Source organism: Cygnus olor, chromosome 2 (genome assembly GCF_009769625.2).
Source record: "Cygnus olor isolate bCygOlo1 chromosome 2, bCygOlo1.pri.v2, whole genome shotgun sequence".
NCBI classification, from domain to species: Eukaryota; Metazoa; Chordata; class Aves; order Anseriformes; family Anatidae; genus Cygnus; species Cygnus olor.
The window spans coordinates 110,941,757-110,953,865 of NC_049170.1; the positions used below are offsets into that span (position 1 = coordinate 110,941,757).

Below are 12,109 nucleotides of genomic sequence, written 5' to 3' on the forward strand. Positions count from 1 at the left end.
GCTTTGATCCATGTTAATCATATGTAGTGTGTATTTCTCTTTTCAGCTGTAATCTAAAATGACTCCCCCTCATAGTGAACTGTAAATGGTAGTGTTTCTGTGCATTAATAATAAACTGTAATTCTTTCCTCAATGTTATTTGGTATCAATGTGGCAAATTGATGGCAAGGCAGCTGTTAAATGTTGAATGAGTAATAAATAGTCACATGTTGTGCACTGTATTTCTAAGGAGATAAACATTTGTGCATTCTTCTAAGACCTTTAGATATTCAAAGATGTTTAACAAAGTAGCATATACTCAGCCATAAACAAACCCATTTGAACATATAATTTAACCTATTATTTTGTGCTAATACTAGTATATGTTGTGAAAACCTGGTTGCAGTTTCCCACATCTGCTATTGCAGTGACATTCCTCTTGTCTTAGCTGGGCTACAAATATGTATGGAATATATAATAAAAATAATTGCCACATGTTCCTTTTTTTTTTTTCTTTTTTGAAATACAGGCAAATTGGAATAAAGTTTATGGATTACTTGGCACAAATTTCTCTATCTTAATGTGTAATTTCCTTTGTGAAACATCTGGTCATAAAATGGGACACTACAGAAAATTTTGATTTTTGCACTATTGCTTTTTGACAGCAATGGTAAAAATGTAAAAACAGTAGAGGTTTGCCTTTTTTATAAAACAAACAAAAAAAAAACAATAATGTTGTCCAGAAAGCTGTGTACTGTCATGTAGAGGAATTGTTTGAAAGTAAAAATGCAAGTTATTCTGATCTTTGTATCTTGCTTATGTACTTGAAATTAGTTTTGTCACTTGAGTCTGACATAAGTGGGAATGTAAAAGTAGAAATAAGTTCTTTATTACACACAGGTAAACCTAGGATCTTATGCATACCTTGTATTCGTTTTGGTGCATGCTTTAAAAGTACAGGTCTGTGCTTTCTACATGAGCTTATTTTGGGGTGATACCGTGTTTGAGTGCATGAATATTGATCACTGAAGTTAGTAGGAGACTTTAAATTCTTTCCCTTCCACTTTATCAAGTTGCTCTTAATGGATGACAATGAACTTTGTTCATCATTCTAACCACATTATCCTCCATCTTCTCAATCTTACTCTTTGGTAGAACATCTGTCCCTTTCATTTGTATTCTAAACATAGTTCACAGATACGTTCATGCTGTGAATTTAAATCTGTACTTGCACTAAAAGCTAGGAAATTATTTTGGAAGCTTTCTGTTATTTAGAGTAGAGTACAAATAATAGTCCAGCAGGGGCCTAATTAAAATAGAGTAGCATGTAGTCAGGACAAAATACCGAGGCTAATTTTGTTCAGTACCTCCTCAGTGACCTTTATGATGAGGCAAATCTAGTCTCAGAAACTCTGCAGGTGACAGCAAATTGGCTGAGCCATGTAGTGGAAAATAGAGCTTTAATTCAGAGAAATCTTGAGAAAGTGAAGAATTTGGTGAATGGAGACCTCATGGACTTCAACCAGAAGTGGTTGGAATGGTTAAAATAACCCTATGTACCAGGACAGACTTGGAATTTTGCATTCCTAAGTGAGGAGCCTTGCTGAGGAAGACACGGGTGTTGCAGTGAATACCAAATGTGATGGCAGTATGCCATCACTGCAAACAAAGCAAACTGCATACGGGGCTATATTAGAATTACAGAATCATTCAGGTTGGAAAAGACCTCTAAGAACATCTAGACCAACCTTTAACCTAGTAGTAGCATGGTTTAGTGGTGGACATGTTAGTAAGTTCTACATCTACACATTTCTTGAAGACCTCCAGGGATGGTGACTCAACCACTTCCCTGGGCAGCCTATTCCAATGCTGCACAACCCTCTCAATAAAGAAATTTCTCCTAATACCCAACCTAAACCTCCCTGACACAACTTGCGGCCTTTTCTTCTCAATGGTAATGAGGCTGTGTCCAGTTTGTGTTGACACTTTCACCCTCCACACCTTCAGTTCAAAAAAGGTTAATAGAAACTCTAGAGGTTCCATCTGATGTTGGTTTGCCAAAGTGGTTAAGGGAGTGTGAGGACATGATTTACAAGGAGAAATAGCTGGGCTTGTTTAGTCTGGCAAGGAAGAGGTGAAGATGTAATCCACTAGCTGTCTACTACTAATTGAAGGGTGACTGAAAATGCTCATAGAATTGTAGAATGGCTGAGTTGGAAGGGATCTTAAAGATCATGTAGTTTGAGCCCCCCTGCCATGGGCAGGGATGCCACCCACTAGACCAGGTTGCCCAGGGCCTCATCTAACCTGGCCTTGAACACCTCCAGGGATGGGGCACCCACAACATCTCTGGGCAGCCTGTGCCAGTGTCTCACCACCCTCTGAGAGAAGAATTTCCTCCTAACATCTAATACGAATTTTCCCTCATGAAGTTTAAAACCGTTCCCCCTTGTCCTGCAATTGTCTGCATGAGCAAAAAGTCACTCTCCATCTTTTTTATAAGCTCCCTTTAAATATTGAAAAGCTGCAATAAGGTCTCCTTGGAGCCTTCTCTTCTGTAGGCTGAACATCCCCAGCTCTCTCAGCCTTTCTTCATAGGAGAGGTGTTCCAGCCCTCTGATCAACTTCATGACCCTCCTCTGGACCTGTTCTAACAGGTCCACATCTTTCTTGTGCTGGGGGTCCCAGACCTGGATGCAGGACCTCAAGTTGGGCCTCACAAGGTCCTTTTTAAAAATGGGAGCGATGTTTCCCTTTTTCCAGTCACCATATGGCCTGACTGCCAGGACTTTTCAGATATGAAGGAGAGAGGCTTGACAACTCCCTCAGCCAGTTCCCTCAGGACCCTGGGGTGTATGGCATCAGGCCCCATAGACTTGTACTTGTTCAGTGTCATCAGGTGGTCTTAAACCTGCTCTTTGCTTATGGTGGGAGGGACCTTTCTCCCCCAGCCCTCATCTACGGATTCAGCGAAATGGTAATACCAAAATGTCAGTTGAGGCAAATAGTATAACAACAAATTGTAGTAGCCTGAAGGTGTGACTTGAGACGTTCAGGTCATGTATTGAAGAAATTTTCTGTAATGCCTACAGTAGCACTGGAAAAAGTTACTTAGGTTGTGGAACCTCAGTCCTTGGGTGTTTTCTGAGAACTGAGATAGACAAAGCCGTAGCTGACCTCAGATGGTCGTTGCTAGGTCATCTTTGTGTGGAATATCAGACCAGATAACCTTCAGATATCCCTTTCTCCAGTTAACGCTTCTATAAATCTTTGCTGGTTTTGCTCTTTCTTCCCTGTCTAATCATGGCTGTCTCTGGAATGTTTGTCTTCAAATCATTAGTTTTCTATTTAGTGAGTTCTTTATCAGTAGCTTTTCTGTAGAAATATTTTTTGACTTTGTCTTTGCAGAATTGGCTGTTTCCATGTTCTGAGTGTTTTGTTGCAAAGGTAAAGGGTGCGGACTCAAAATAGCGTTCTGTCTATAGGTCCTTTAACAAAGACCAGGGCAGAGACAAGTCACTGTGACAACGTGGGTGGTCATAGAAGTCAAAGTCCGTTGAACGTGAGCATCCATTCATGGCTATGTTTCCTCTCTTAGCAGTTTCTTCTAAAGCAGCGTTGTAGTCTCTTCTTGACCATTCTGTCCTCTGCAGACTTTGAGTGCTGCAACATCTGGTGTGGATTTTGGTCTCTGGAATAGGTCTCCCTCCAAAGAATGTTATTGTCTCTGTGCGTCAAACTACGTGTTTCTACTTATTACAGTGTGAGGACCCCTCCTCCATTATTGCTTCTTGCTTGGAAGAGGAGAAACACCTTTTTTTCCCCTTTAAGGCAGCAGTGTTATTAAAGGCTCACCCTCTCCTTTGCCACTGATGTTGCTGTTGAACTCCACCTGTGTGAGTTCTGCAGTTGTCACTCTTGCTATTCAGTGGATGGTACCAGATACCATCCTCTTGTTCTGTCAGCGAGCAGATCTACAAGTTCATTCTCTCATCAGTTAATGCAGCTCGATGTATGTGGATGTATGCTGTTTTCCCCCAGCTTTTGACTTCTTGCTATGAAGTGTCTTTTGAAAGCAGGCGTGGTTTAGGGAGAAGGTTTTTGCACAAAAATTTGTGGGTTTTCTTGTTTGCAGTCATATCCCCACTTACAAGGTTAAGGACTTTAATTGTTAGTCATTTTGGATAGTCTTTTGCCAGTGCTTCTCCTCATTCCAGGGACTGACGCAATGTAAAAAAAAAAATAAATAAAAAAATTCCTTGGGCATATCTTTCAGCCTCTGAGTCGGTACATGGCACTCTGTATATGATGCCTCAAAACTATCAGAGCTAGTTGTTTTGATGCCTAGAACCATAGCTGTTACCATCCCTGTTAGAGGTCATACTGGAGCCAGTCACAAGTATTTATCATTTACCATTTTCACTATTTGCCGTGAAAACTCAATGAGAAATACGTAATTCCATACCCAGAGATTCGGGGTTTTAACTTGTTTACCTCCCTTTTAGCTCTTGGCCACTGCAGTTTCATAGACATGGAGAGGTCTTGTGGGTATCAGTTCTGTGTCAGAAATGAATTTGTGTTGTTTAGATTGCTTGGAAAATTAACGTGGCCATGTGAACATTTTCTTCTTCTTCCATTTCAGGTGAGCAAAATGGTAACAGAAATCCTGGTGGGCTGCAAATTGGTGACCTTGTAAACATTGACCTTGATTTGGAAATTGTACAGTCTTTGCAGCATGGTCACGGAGGATGGACTGATGGCATGTTTGAAACCTTAACAACAACTGGAACAGTTTGTGGCATTGATGAGGATCATGACATTGTAGTACAATACCCAAGTGGCAACAGGTTTGTTATATAGCCTTCATCACTGATCTCACGAAACTGTCTTTGCCTTCTGCGCTTGTGATCACTTGCTGCCAGAAACTTTCTTTTCTCCTTTTCTGTATATTAAGAATTCCCTGAGAATTTTTATATTCCTTTTGCAACGTGTAACAAGGACTTGAGTAATCGCGCAGCTCTCAGATCTTTAAAGATCTAAAACTTTAGGGGGAAAAGAAGTTTGTTTCCTCTCACACTTAGTGAAAGTTTGAATCCAAAATAATAAAGCTGTGGAGTATCTTATTTCTAAGATAGAGCTTAATACAATATTTTATTTTTTTTTAATTACAAAGTATCCCATGTTTTTAAGGGGGAATGGTAATAGTAGTGTATTGTGGGGTTTCAGGAAAATGGGTTAAGATGTGAACTTCTTATGTTGGGGATGTCATCTAATCGTAGAATCTTTAAGGTTGGAAAAGACCTCCAAGATCATCTGGTCCAACCGTCCCCCTACCACCAATATTTACCCCCTAAATCATGTCCCTAGGTACCACTTCCAAACATTCCTTAAACGCTTCCAGGGATGGTGACTCCACCACCAGGGCAACCCGTTCCAATGTCTGACTACTCTTTCTGAGAAGAAATTTCTCCTAATTTCCAACATGAACCTCCCCTGATGCAACTTGAGGCCATCTCTAGTACTATCACTAGTAACCTGTGAGAAGAGGCCGACCCCCAGCTCCCCACACCTTCCTTTCAGGTAGTTGTAGAGAGCAATAAGGTCTGCCCTGAGCCTTCTCTTCTCCAGACTAAACAACCCCAGTGCCCTCAGCCGCTCCGCACAGGACTTGTGTTCCAGGCCCTTCACCAGCTTCGTAGCCCTTCTCCAGACATGCTCCAGGGCCTCCGTGTCCTTCTTGTAGTAAGGGGCCAAAGCTGAACACAGCACTTGAGGTGTGGCCTCACCAGAGCAGAGTACAGGGGGACGATCACCTCCCTGCTCCTGCTGGCTGCACTATTCCTGATACAAGCCAGGATGCCGTTGGTCTTCTTGGCCACCTGGGCACACTGCTGGCTCATATTCAGGTGAGCATCAACCAACACCCCCAGATCCTTTTCCTCTTCACAGATTTCCAGCCACTCTGCCCCAAGCCTGTAGCGCTGCATGGGGTTGTTGTGGCCAAAGTGCAGGGCCCAGCACTTAGCCATGTTGAACCTCATCCCATTTGCCTCTGCCCATCGACCCATCCTGTCCAGGTCCCTCTGCAGGGCCTTCCCACCCTCCAGCAGATTGACACTTTTCCCCCAACTTGGTGTCATCTGCGAACTCACTGAGGGTGCACTCAATTTCCTCATCCAAGTCATGAATAAAGATATTAAAGAGGATGGGCCCCATCACTGACCCCTGAGGAATACCACTCACGCCAGCTAGATTCAACTCCATTCACCGCCACTCTCTGGGCGCAACCCTCCAGCCAGTTTTTATCCCAGCAAAGAGTGTACCTGTCCAAGCCATAGGCTGCCAGCTTATCCAAGAGAATACTGTGGGAGACCATGTCAAAGGCTTTGCTGAAGTCTAGGTAGACTATGTCAACAACCTTTCCCTCGTCTACCAGGTGGGTCACCTGGTCATAGAAGGAGATGGGGTTGGTAAGGCAGGACTTGCCTTTCATGAACCCACACTGACTGGCCCGATCCTCTGATTGTCTTGCATGTGCTGTGTGATTGCATTCAAGATGACCTGTTCCATCACCTTTTCTGGCACCGAGGTCAGGCTGACAGGCCTGCAGTTTCCTAGATCCTCCTTACAACCCTTCTTATAGATGGGTGTCACGTTAGCAGGGCTCCAGTCACCTGGGACCTCTCTGGTTGACCAGGACCACTGATAGATGATGGAAAGCAGCTCAGCAATCACATCTGCCAGGTCCCTCAACACATTTGGGTGGATTCGATCTGGCCCTATAGGCTTGTGACAGTGCAGGTGGAGTGGCAGGTCTCTTACTGTTTCTACCTGAATCATGGGGGGTTGATTCTGCTCCCTGTTCCAGACTTCCAGGTCAGGAGGCTGAGTACCCCGTGGATAACTGGACTATTAAAGACTTATAAAGAATGCAGTGAGAATCACAGCCTTTTCCTTATCCATAGTAGTCGTGTTCTCCATCGCATTCGGTAAAGGATGGAGATTCTCCTTGGCCATCTTACTGTTAATGTATTTGTAAAAAAATTTTTTGTTGTTTTACCACAGTGGCCAGGTTGAGCTCACGCCTTTCTGATTTTTTCCCTGCATATGCTATCAACTTCCTTGTTCTCTCCCCGAGTTGCCTCTCCCTTCTTCCACTGGACATAAACTCAGTATTTCTGCTGAGCAGTGCTGTGCCTGATGCACCCCAGGGTATGGTTGGCCCTTCTGGCTGCCAGGGCTCACTGGTGGCTCTCATTCATCTTGTCATGAACCAGACCCCACAGAGCCATTTCTGCAGGGCTGCTCCAGCCCCTCATCCCCCAGTCTGTACGTACAGCCAGGGTTGCCCTGTCCCAGGTGCAGAATCCAACACTTGCTTTGATTGAGCTTCATGCAGTTGGTGATTGCTCAGCACTGTAATCGATCAATATCATGTTATTCGTTCATGTATTGGCCCTGGATATTGTTTGTTAGTATTGTGAAGTACTGCAAAAAAAAAAAAAAAGCTATTTTCCCAGCTAACGTGAGCTGAAGGGGTGCAAGTACCATTTTGTCTGACAGTCATGGCTGCAAAGCCAGTCAGGGGAGCCAATTTATCTTGTGGTCTCTTTCCTGACTTTGTACTTTATAGAGATCATCTGTTGCTTCTCAGTGAGATCAGAAAGCTGAGTGCAAGTCAACCCCAGACTAAATGACACATAAAGGACACACCACTGTATTAGATACTATAATGTAATCCAGCGTAAAAACAGCTGAATATCTGTAAACCAATAAAACTTACAGTACAAATGAGGGTAGCTCAGTTAAAAATTGAGGTACATCTAGGCCATGCATTTGATGGAGAACATTTTTTAAACTGAACGTTGCATCTTCTTACTTGGGAAGGGGAAAAATCCTGAGTTCTTTCTTTGTTGTTCTCTTACAGTACAATTCTTTGTGAGACGATTTGAATCTTTCCCTTTCCAAACAGACTGACTTGTCTCCTTCTTGCCCTGAAAAAATAAACGAATTGTGTAGCTACTTTCAGGACTATAAAGTTGTTGTGAGCTTGCTTCCCATTTGTCTGGGAGGATATTTCTTCTTTGTTTCAGAAACATACATCTCTGAGGATTACCTGGCAGTATTAAACTAAAGAGCCACAGACGTGTATGGGCAAAAAAATGGTTAGCAGCATATATGACATACTATCAAATTGTAGAGAGCTTTAGGCATACAAGGAGATTATTTTAAGCATACTTTCACTTCCCAAGTTTAGACTCTGCTTTAAACGATTCATTGTCTAGGTGGACGTTTAATCCAGCTGTTCTCACCAAAGCCAACGTTGTCCGAAGTGGAGATGCTGCTCAAGGTGCAGAAGGAGGTACCTCTCAGTTTCAAGTGGGTGACCTTGTTCAAGTATGCTATGACTTGGAGCGAATCAAGCTTCTTCAAAGAGGTCATGGAGAGTGGGCTGAAGCAATGCTTCCTGTAAGTAGTTGTATGTTTGGACTATCAGAATCATACAACTCATATAATTTTTCTGATTGTGATTATTAAAGTACCTGGAGGTTATGGGAGTCAGTTGCGACTTTCTTCTAAGTCGGAGAAAGTGTACTTCACTAAGCAGGGTAACACTTGCTCAGCTATAGTAATCTGCCTAGCCTGATCAAACTTAGTTAAAGGGATTAGTGACTGTACTATTACACAACAGACTTCATAAAATCTGTGTTTTGTTATAACTTTCAGATTTCTCAATATTTTATTTTTAGTATTATTTACACTTGATGCTTTCTTCAATGCAGACTTTGGGTAAAGTTGGTCGTGTCCAGCAGATCTATTCAGATAGTGACTTAAAGGTGGAGGTCTGTGGGACATCTTGGACGTATAATCCAGCAGCTGTCTCAAAGGTGGCATCAGCAGGATCCGCTATAAGTAATGCGTCTGGTGGTAAGTTTGAAGAATAACCTGTAACGTATGTATGTTGAGTAGTAGTGTTAATCACAAAATTGTTAAGTACCAGTACATTATTTGTAAGTTAGGTTAATAAAACTCAGACCCAGGGTTCAGCTAATCCAACGTTAACTTCACAGAGAGATACAAGAATAAGCTTGCAGTGGGTATGGAGATGTTATTCAGTCTTCTCTTGATAAGATGTAAAAACTCCAAATTTATGTTTCTGTTTGGCTACAGTACAAGTGTAATGCAAGCTTGGAGGGCTTTAAAACAGTGCAGCTCCAAGGGCTTTAAAATTGAAGTGATTAGAAGACACATTAGACTGGAATAGGCTCTAAGGCATGAAGAGTGTGTTACTGGGTGTAGCAAGCAGCATATTTGTTCCTTGTTTAAAAGGTGTTGTGGGATAACAAGCATAAGGCAGGAATTTGTTGCAAGCAGTTACTCAGGATAGTATTCTTTCCTTAAATGCATTGTCTTCAACTTAATTAGACAATCTTTAACTAATCACAGTGGGAGATTTTTTTTTAGTCTAACATGAAGTTAAGCTAGAAGACTAAAAAAGCGTAATACATCAACATACATTTTTACCTTCTTCCCCCTCCCTTTTGTATTTCACAGTAGACAAGCTATTTGTGGTTAAATCAATTTTGTTGTGAAATACGTGATGTGACAGTCTCTACTGTGTAAAGGATAATGGGGTGCAGTGTTTCCTCGAAACTGAATAGTAAATTAAAGCTGCCATTTTATGATGCTTTGTGTATTACTATGTATGTGTATTTTGGAACAAATTTCACTTATTTTTCTGTTCTTTTGTGACTAGAACTGTAATCTTAACTGTGCTTTGTTTAATAATTGTAGAGAGATTGTCCCAGCTATTGAAGAAGCTATTTGAAACCCAAGAATCTGGAGATCTCAATGAAGAATTGGTTAAAGCTGCTGCCAATGGAGATGTTGCTAAAGTGGAAGATCTGCTAAAGAGACCAGATGTGGATGTGAGTGTTAAGTTCTGGAGGGGGCTTGTTCTGGAGACCTGTAATACTAAAAGAAGTTAAGTTGTCCTAGATAACCCTTGCCAGACAGTAGTGTGTCTGCGTAGAGGCAATACAACTGGTTCCAGTGTCTCTTCTATTTGTTGTCCTATGAAATGTGCTGGGGAATATATGAAAATGCTGCTTAGTACCTTTTTTTCACTGGACAAGTTTTGTGTTATGTTGTCTGCTGTGAATTAAAATACCTTCAGGCGTATGTCTTCCAGAGTCAGGGCAGAGAGTCAAACACTTGCAATTAGTGAAGGGTCTTCAACTCCTTTTGTTTCAAGATAAAAGGAAGGAGGTTTAGGTGGTTTTTGTGTGTGTTGGTTTTGTTTTATTTTTTTCTTTTTCTAATTCATGAAGTAGACCACCTAATGTTCTTTGTCAGGTACTTTTTACCAAATTGTATAATCACATAACAGTGAAAAATCTAAAAGAAAATGTTTAAGAATTATAGGACTTCCTTCAGGGAACATGCTTGGAAATCACGAGATGTTTTTCTCACTACAACAGAGATTAAACTCCATCAAATCTGAGGCGTAATCTGTAGCTCAAGATTATACAAAGCATGGTATTTTGTTCAGATTGACTCCTGTTCTTGACATAAATTAGAAAAGTATGATGAGAGAGAGCTGTCATCATTCTGAGAACAGAGAATTGGCATCATTCTGAGACATGTTCTCAAAATCTTGCCTTTACAGTAGCCCAAAGGTGATTTTTTTTTTTTATATCTAGCTATCATTAAGGTCGTGATGTTTAAGGTAAATCCCTTTGTTGCGTCTTTCCTTCAATCCAGATAATTCTATAAAAATGAAATGGAGATCTTCTCCTAGGAGATCCTAATGTATGTCAAAAAGACAGCTGTCTAAAAATAGTTCTTTTCGTAGTTTCATGTGCTGTGATATGCTGTTGCTTTAAGTTTTCTAAGACATTTGAATGTATACAGTGTCTCATAGATATGCATGTGTGTATCTTGCAGATGATCTCAAAGTATTAATATGCTTCCAGGTAAATGGACAATGTGCTGGACACACGGCCATGCAAGCGGCTAGTCAGAATGGCCATGTTGACATTTTGAAGTTGCTTCTGAAACAGAATGTGGATGTAGAAGCAGAGGTAAATTAAATATTTTTAAGATATACACTTTTTGTCCCTTTAAGTTTTAAACTTTGCTATGTACAGAAATACAAAGTGTGCCTGGTGACAGGCAAACTGTCTTTGCTTTTCTGGTTGGTAGCTAACTATTAAAAAAAATGCAGTGTAATTGGAAATGTAGGGAAGAATGTTTTTAAAATAGTAAATAGCCAGGTTGCACAGAAATGAATAGGACTATATTTTATACAAATTGCCTTTCTTGGACAGGATCTTACAAAGCATCGTGTGTTTAGTACAAGATGTGTAGCTTTGTATTTAAAAGCTGCCATTCAGTGTGTGCATTTCTGTTTTGTGTGGGGGGTGAATGAGAGGTGGGAGTGATGTGAGAGATTACTTTTCCTTTTTCTAGTGGCTATGAATTCTACAGCGCACAGAACTCTGACCATCAGGATATTGATTCCCTGTCTGCACTGATACCTTGTGTACATCTGTCCCTTTTCTTCCTCCTTGTTAGCTATTGGGAAATTAATTGCATCTTTTGCTGCCTATGATCAGTACTTGTAAGGCACCAAACTCTTTTAGAAAAAATGTTTCCTCGTTACTGTAACTGATTCCTTATTATATCACTATCTGCCTTTTGTAAGAAGGCAAAATGGATCTTAGGTTGTTCTAACTTTCACCTGAGGGTTAAATTTTGGCTTCATGGGGAGAAAACATCGCTTTCATTTAAGTAGTAATTTGCACTATCGTGCAAACTATCGATAGTTTGCACTATCTATAATAGCTCTATTAATGCTCTGTTAACTCTTCAGAATTACACAGAACTTATTTTGGCTTTCTTTCATTAGTTGAACAATAAGCTGCAACTGCATTTTTTTTAATTAAGAAATAGCCTACTCGATAGCTTTATGTCTACTGAGAAATGTTTTTTTAATTATTTTTATTTTTGTTTTCTCCATTGGGGGAACATATGGGAAACATAACTACATGGCGGGAAACTACATACTGTCTTCCGTAATGTTCTTATCTAGATGTATTTTTGTGGAAATGTTTTTTAAAACAGTTTG

General features: G+C 40.8%; 1 protein-coding gene across 3 annotated transcripts in view; it reads left to right on the plus strand.

Annotated features, from left to right (window-relative positions):
* The window catches only part of MIB1 (MIB E3 ubiquitin protein ligase 1), a 77,951-nt gene that overhangs the window by 21,889 nt on the left and 43,953 nt on the right, over positions 1-12,109 (plus strand). For all 3 annotated transcript variants that reach the window (XM_040547836.1, XM_040547835.1, XM_040547837.1), the window contains exons 6-10: positions 4,622-4,826; positions 8,265-8,448; positions 8,763-8,907; positions 9,775-9,908; positions 10,956-11,063. In XM_040547836.1, coding sequence (XP_040403770.1) covers positions 4,622-4,826; positions 8,265-8,448; positions 8,763-8,907; positions 9,775-9,908; positions 10,956-11,063 — 776 coding nt within the window. The remainder of the gene's footprint in view (positions 1-4,621; positions 4,827-8,264; positions 8,449-8,762; positions 8,908-9,774; positions 9,909-10,955; positions 11,064-12,109) is intronic.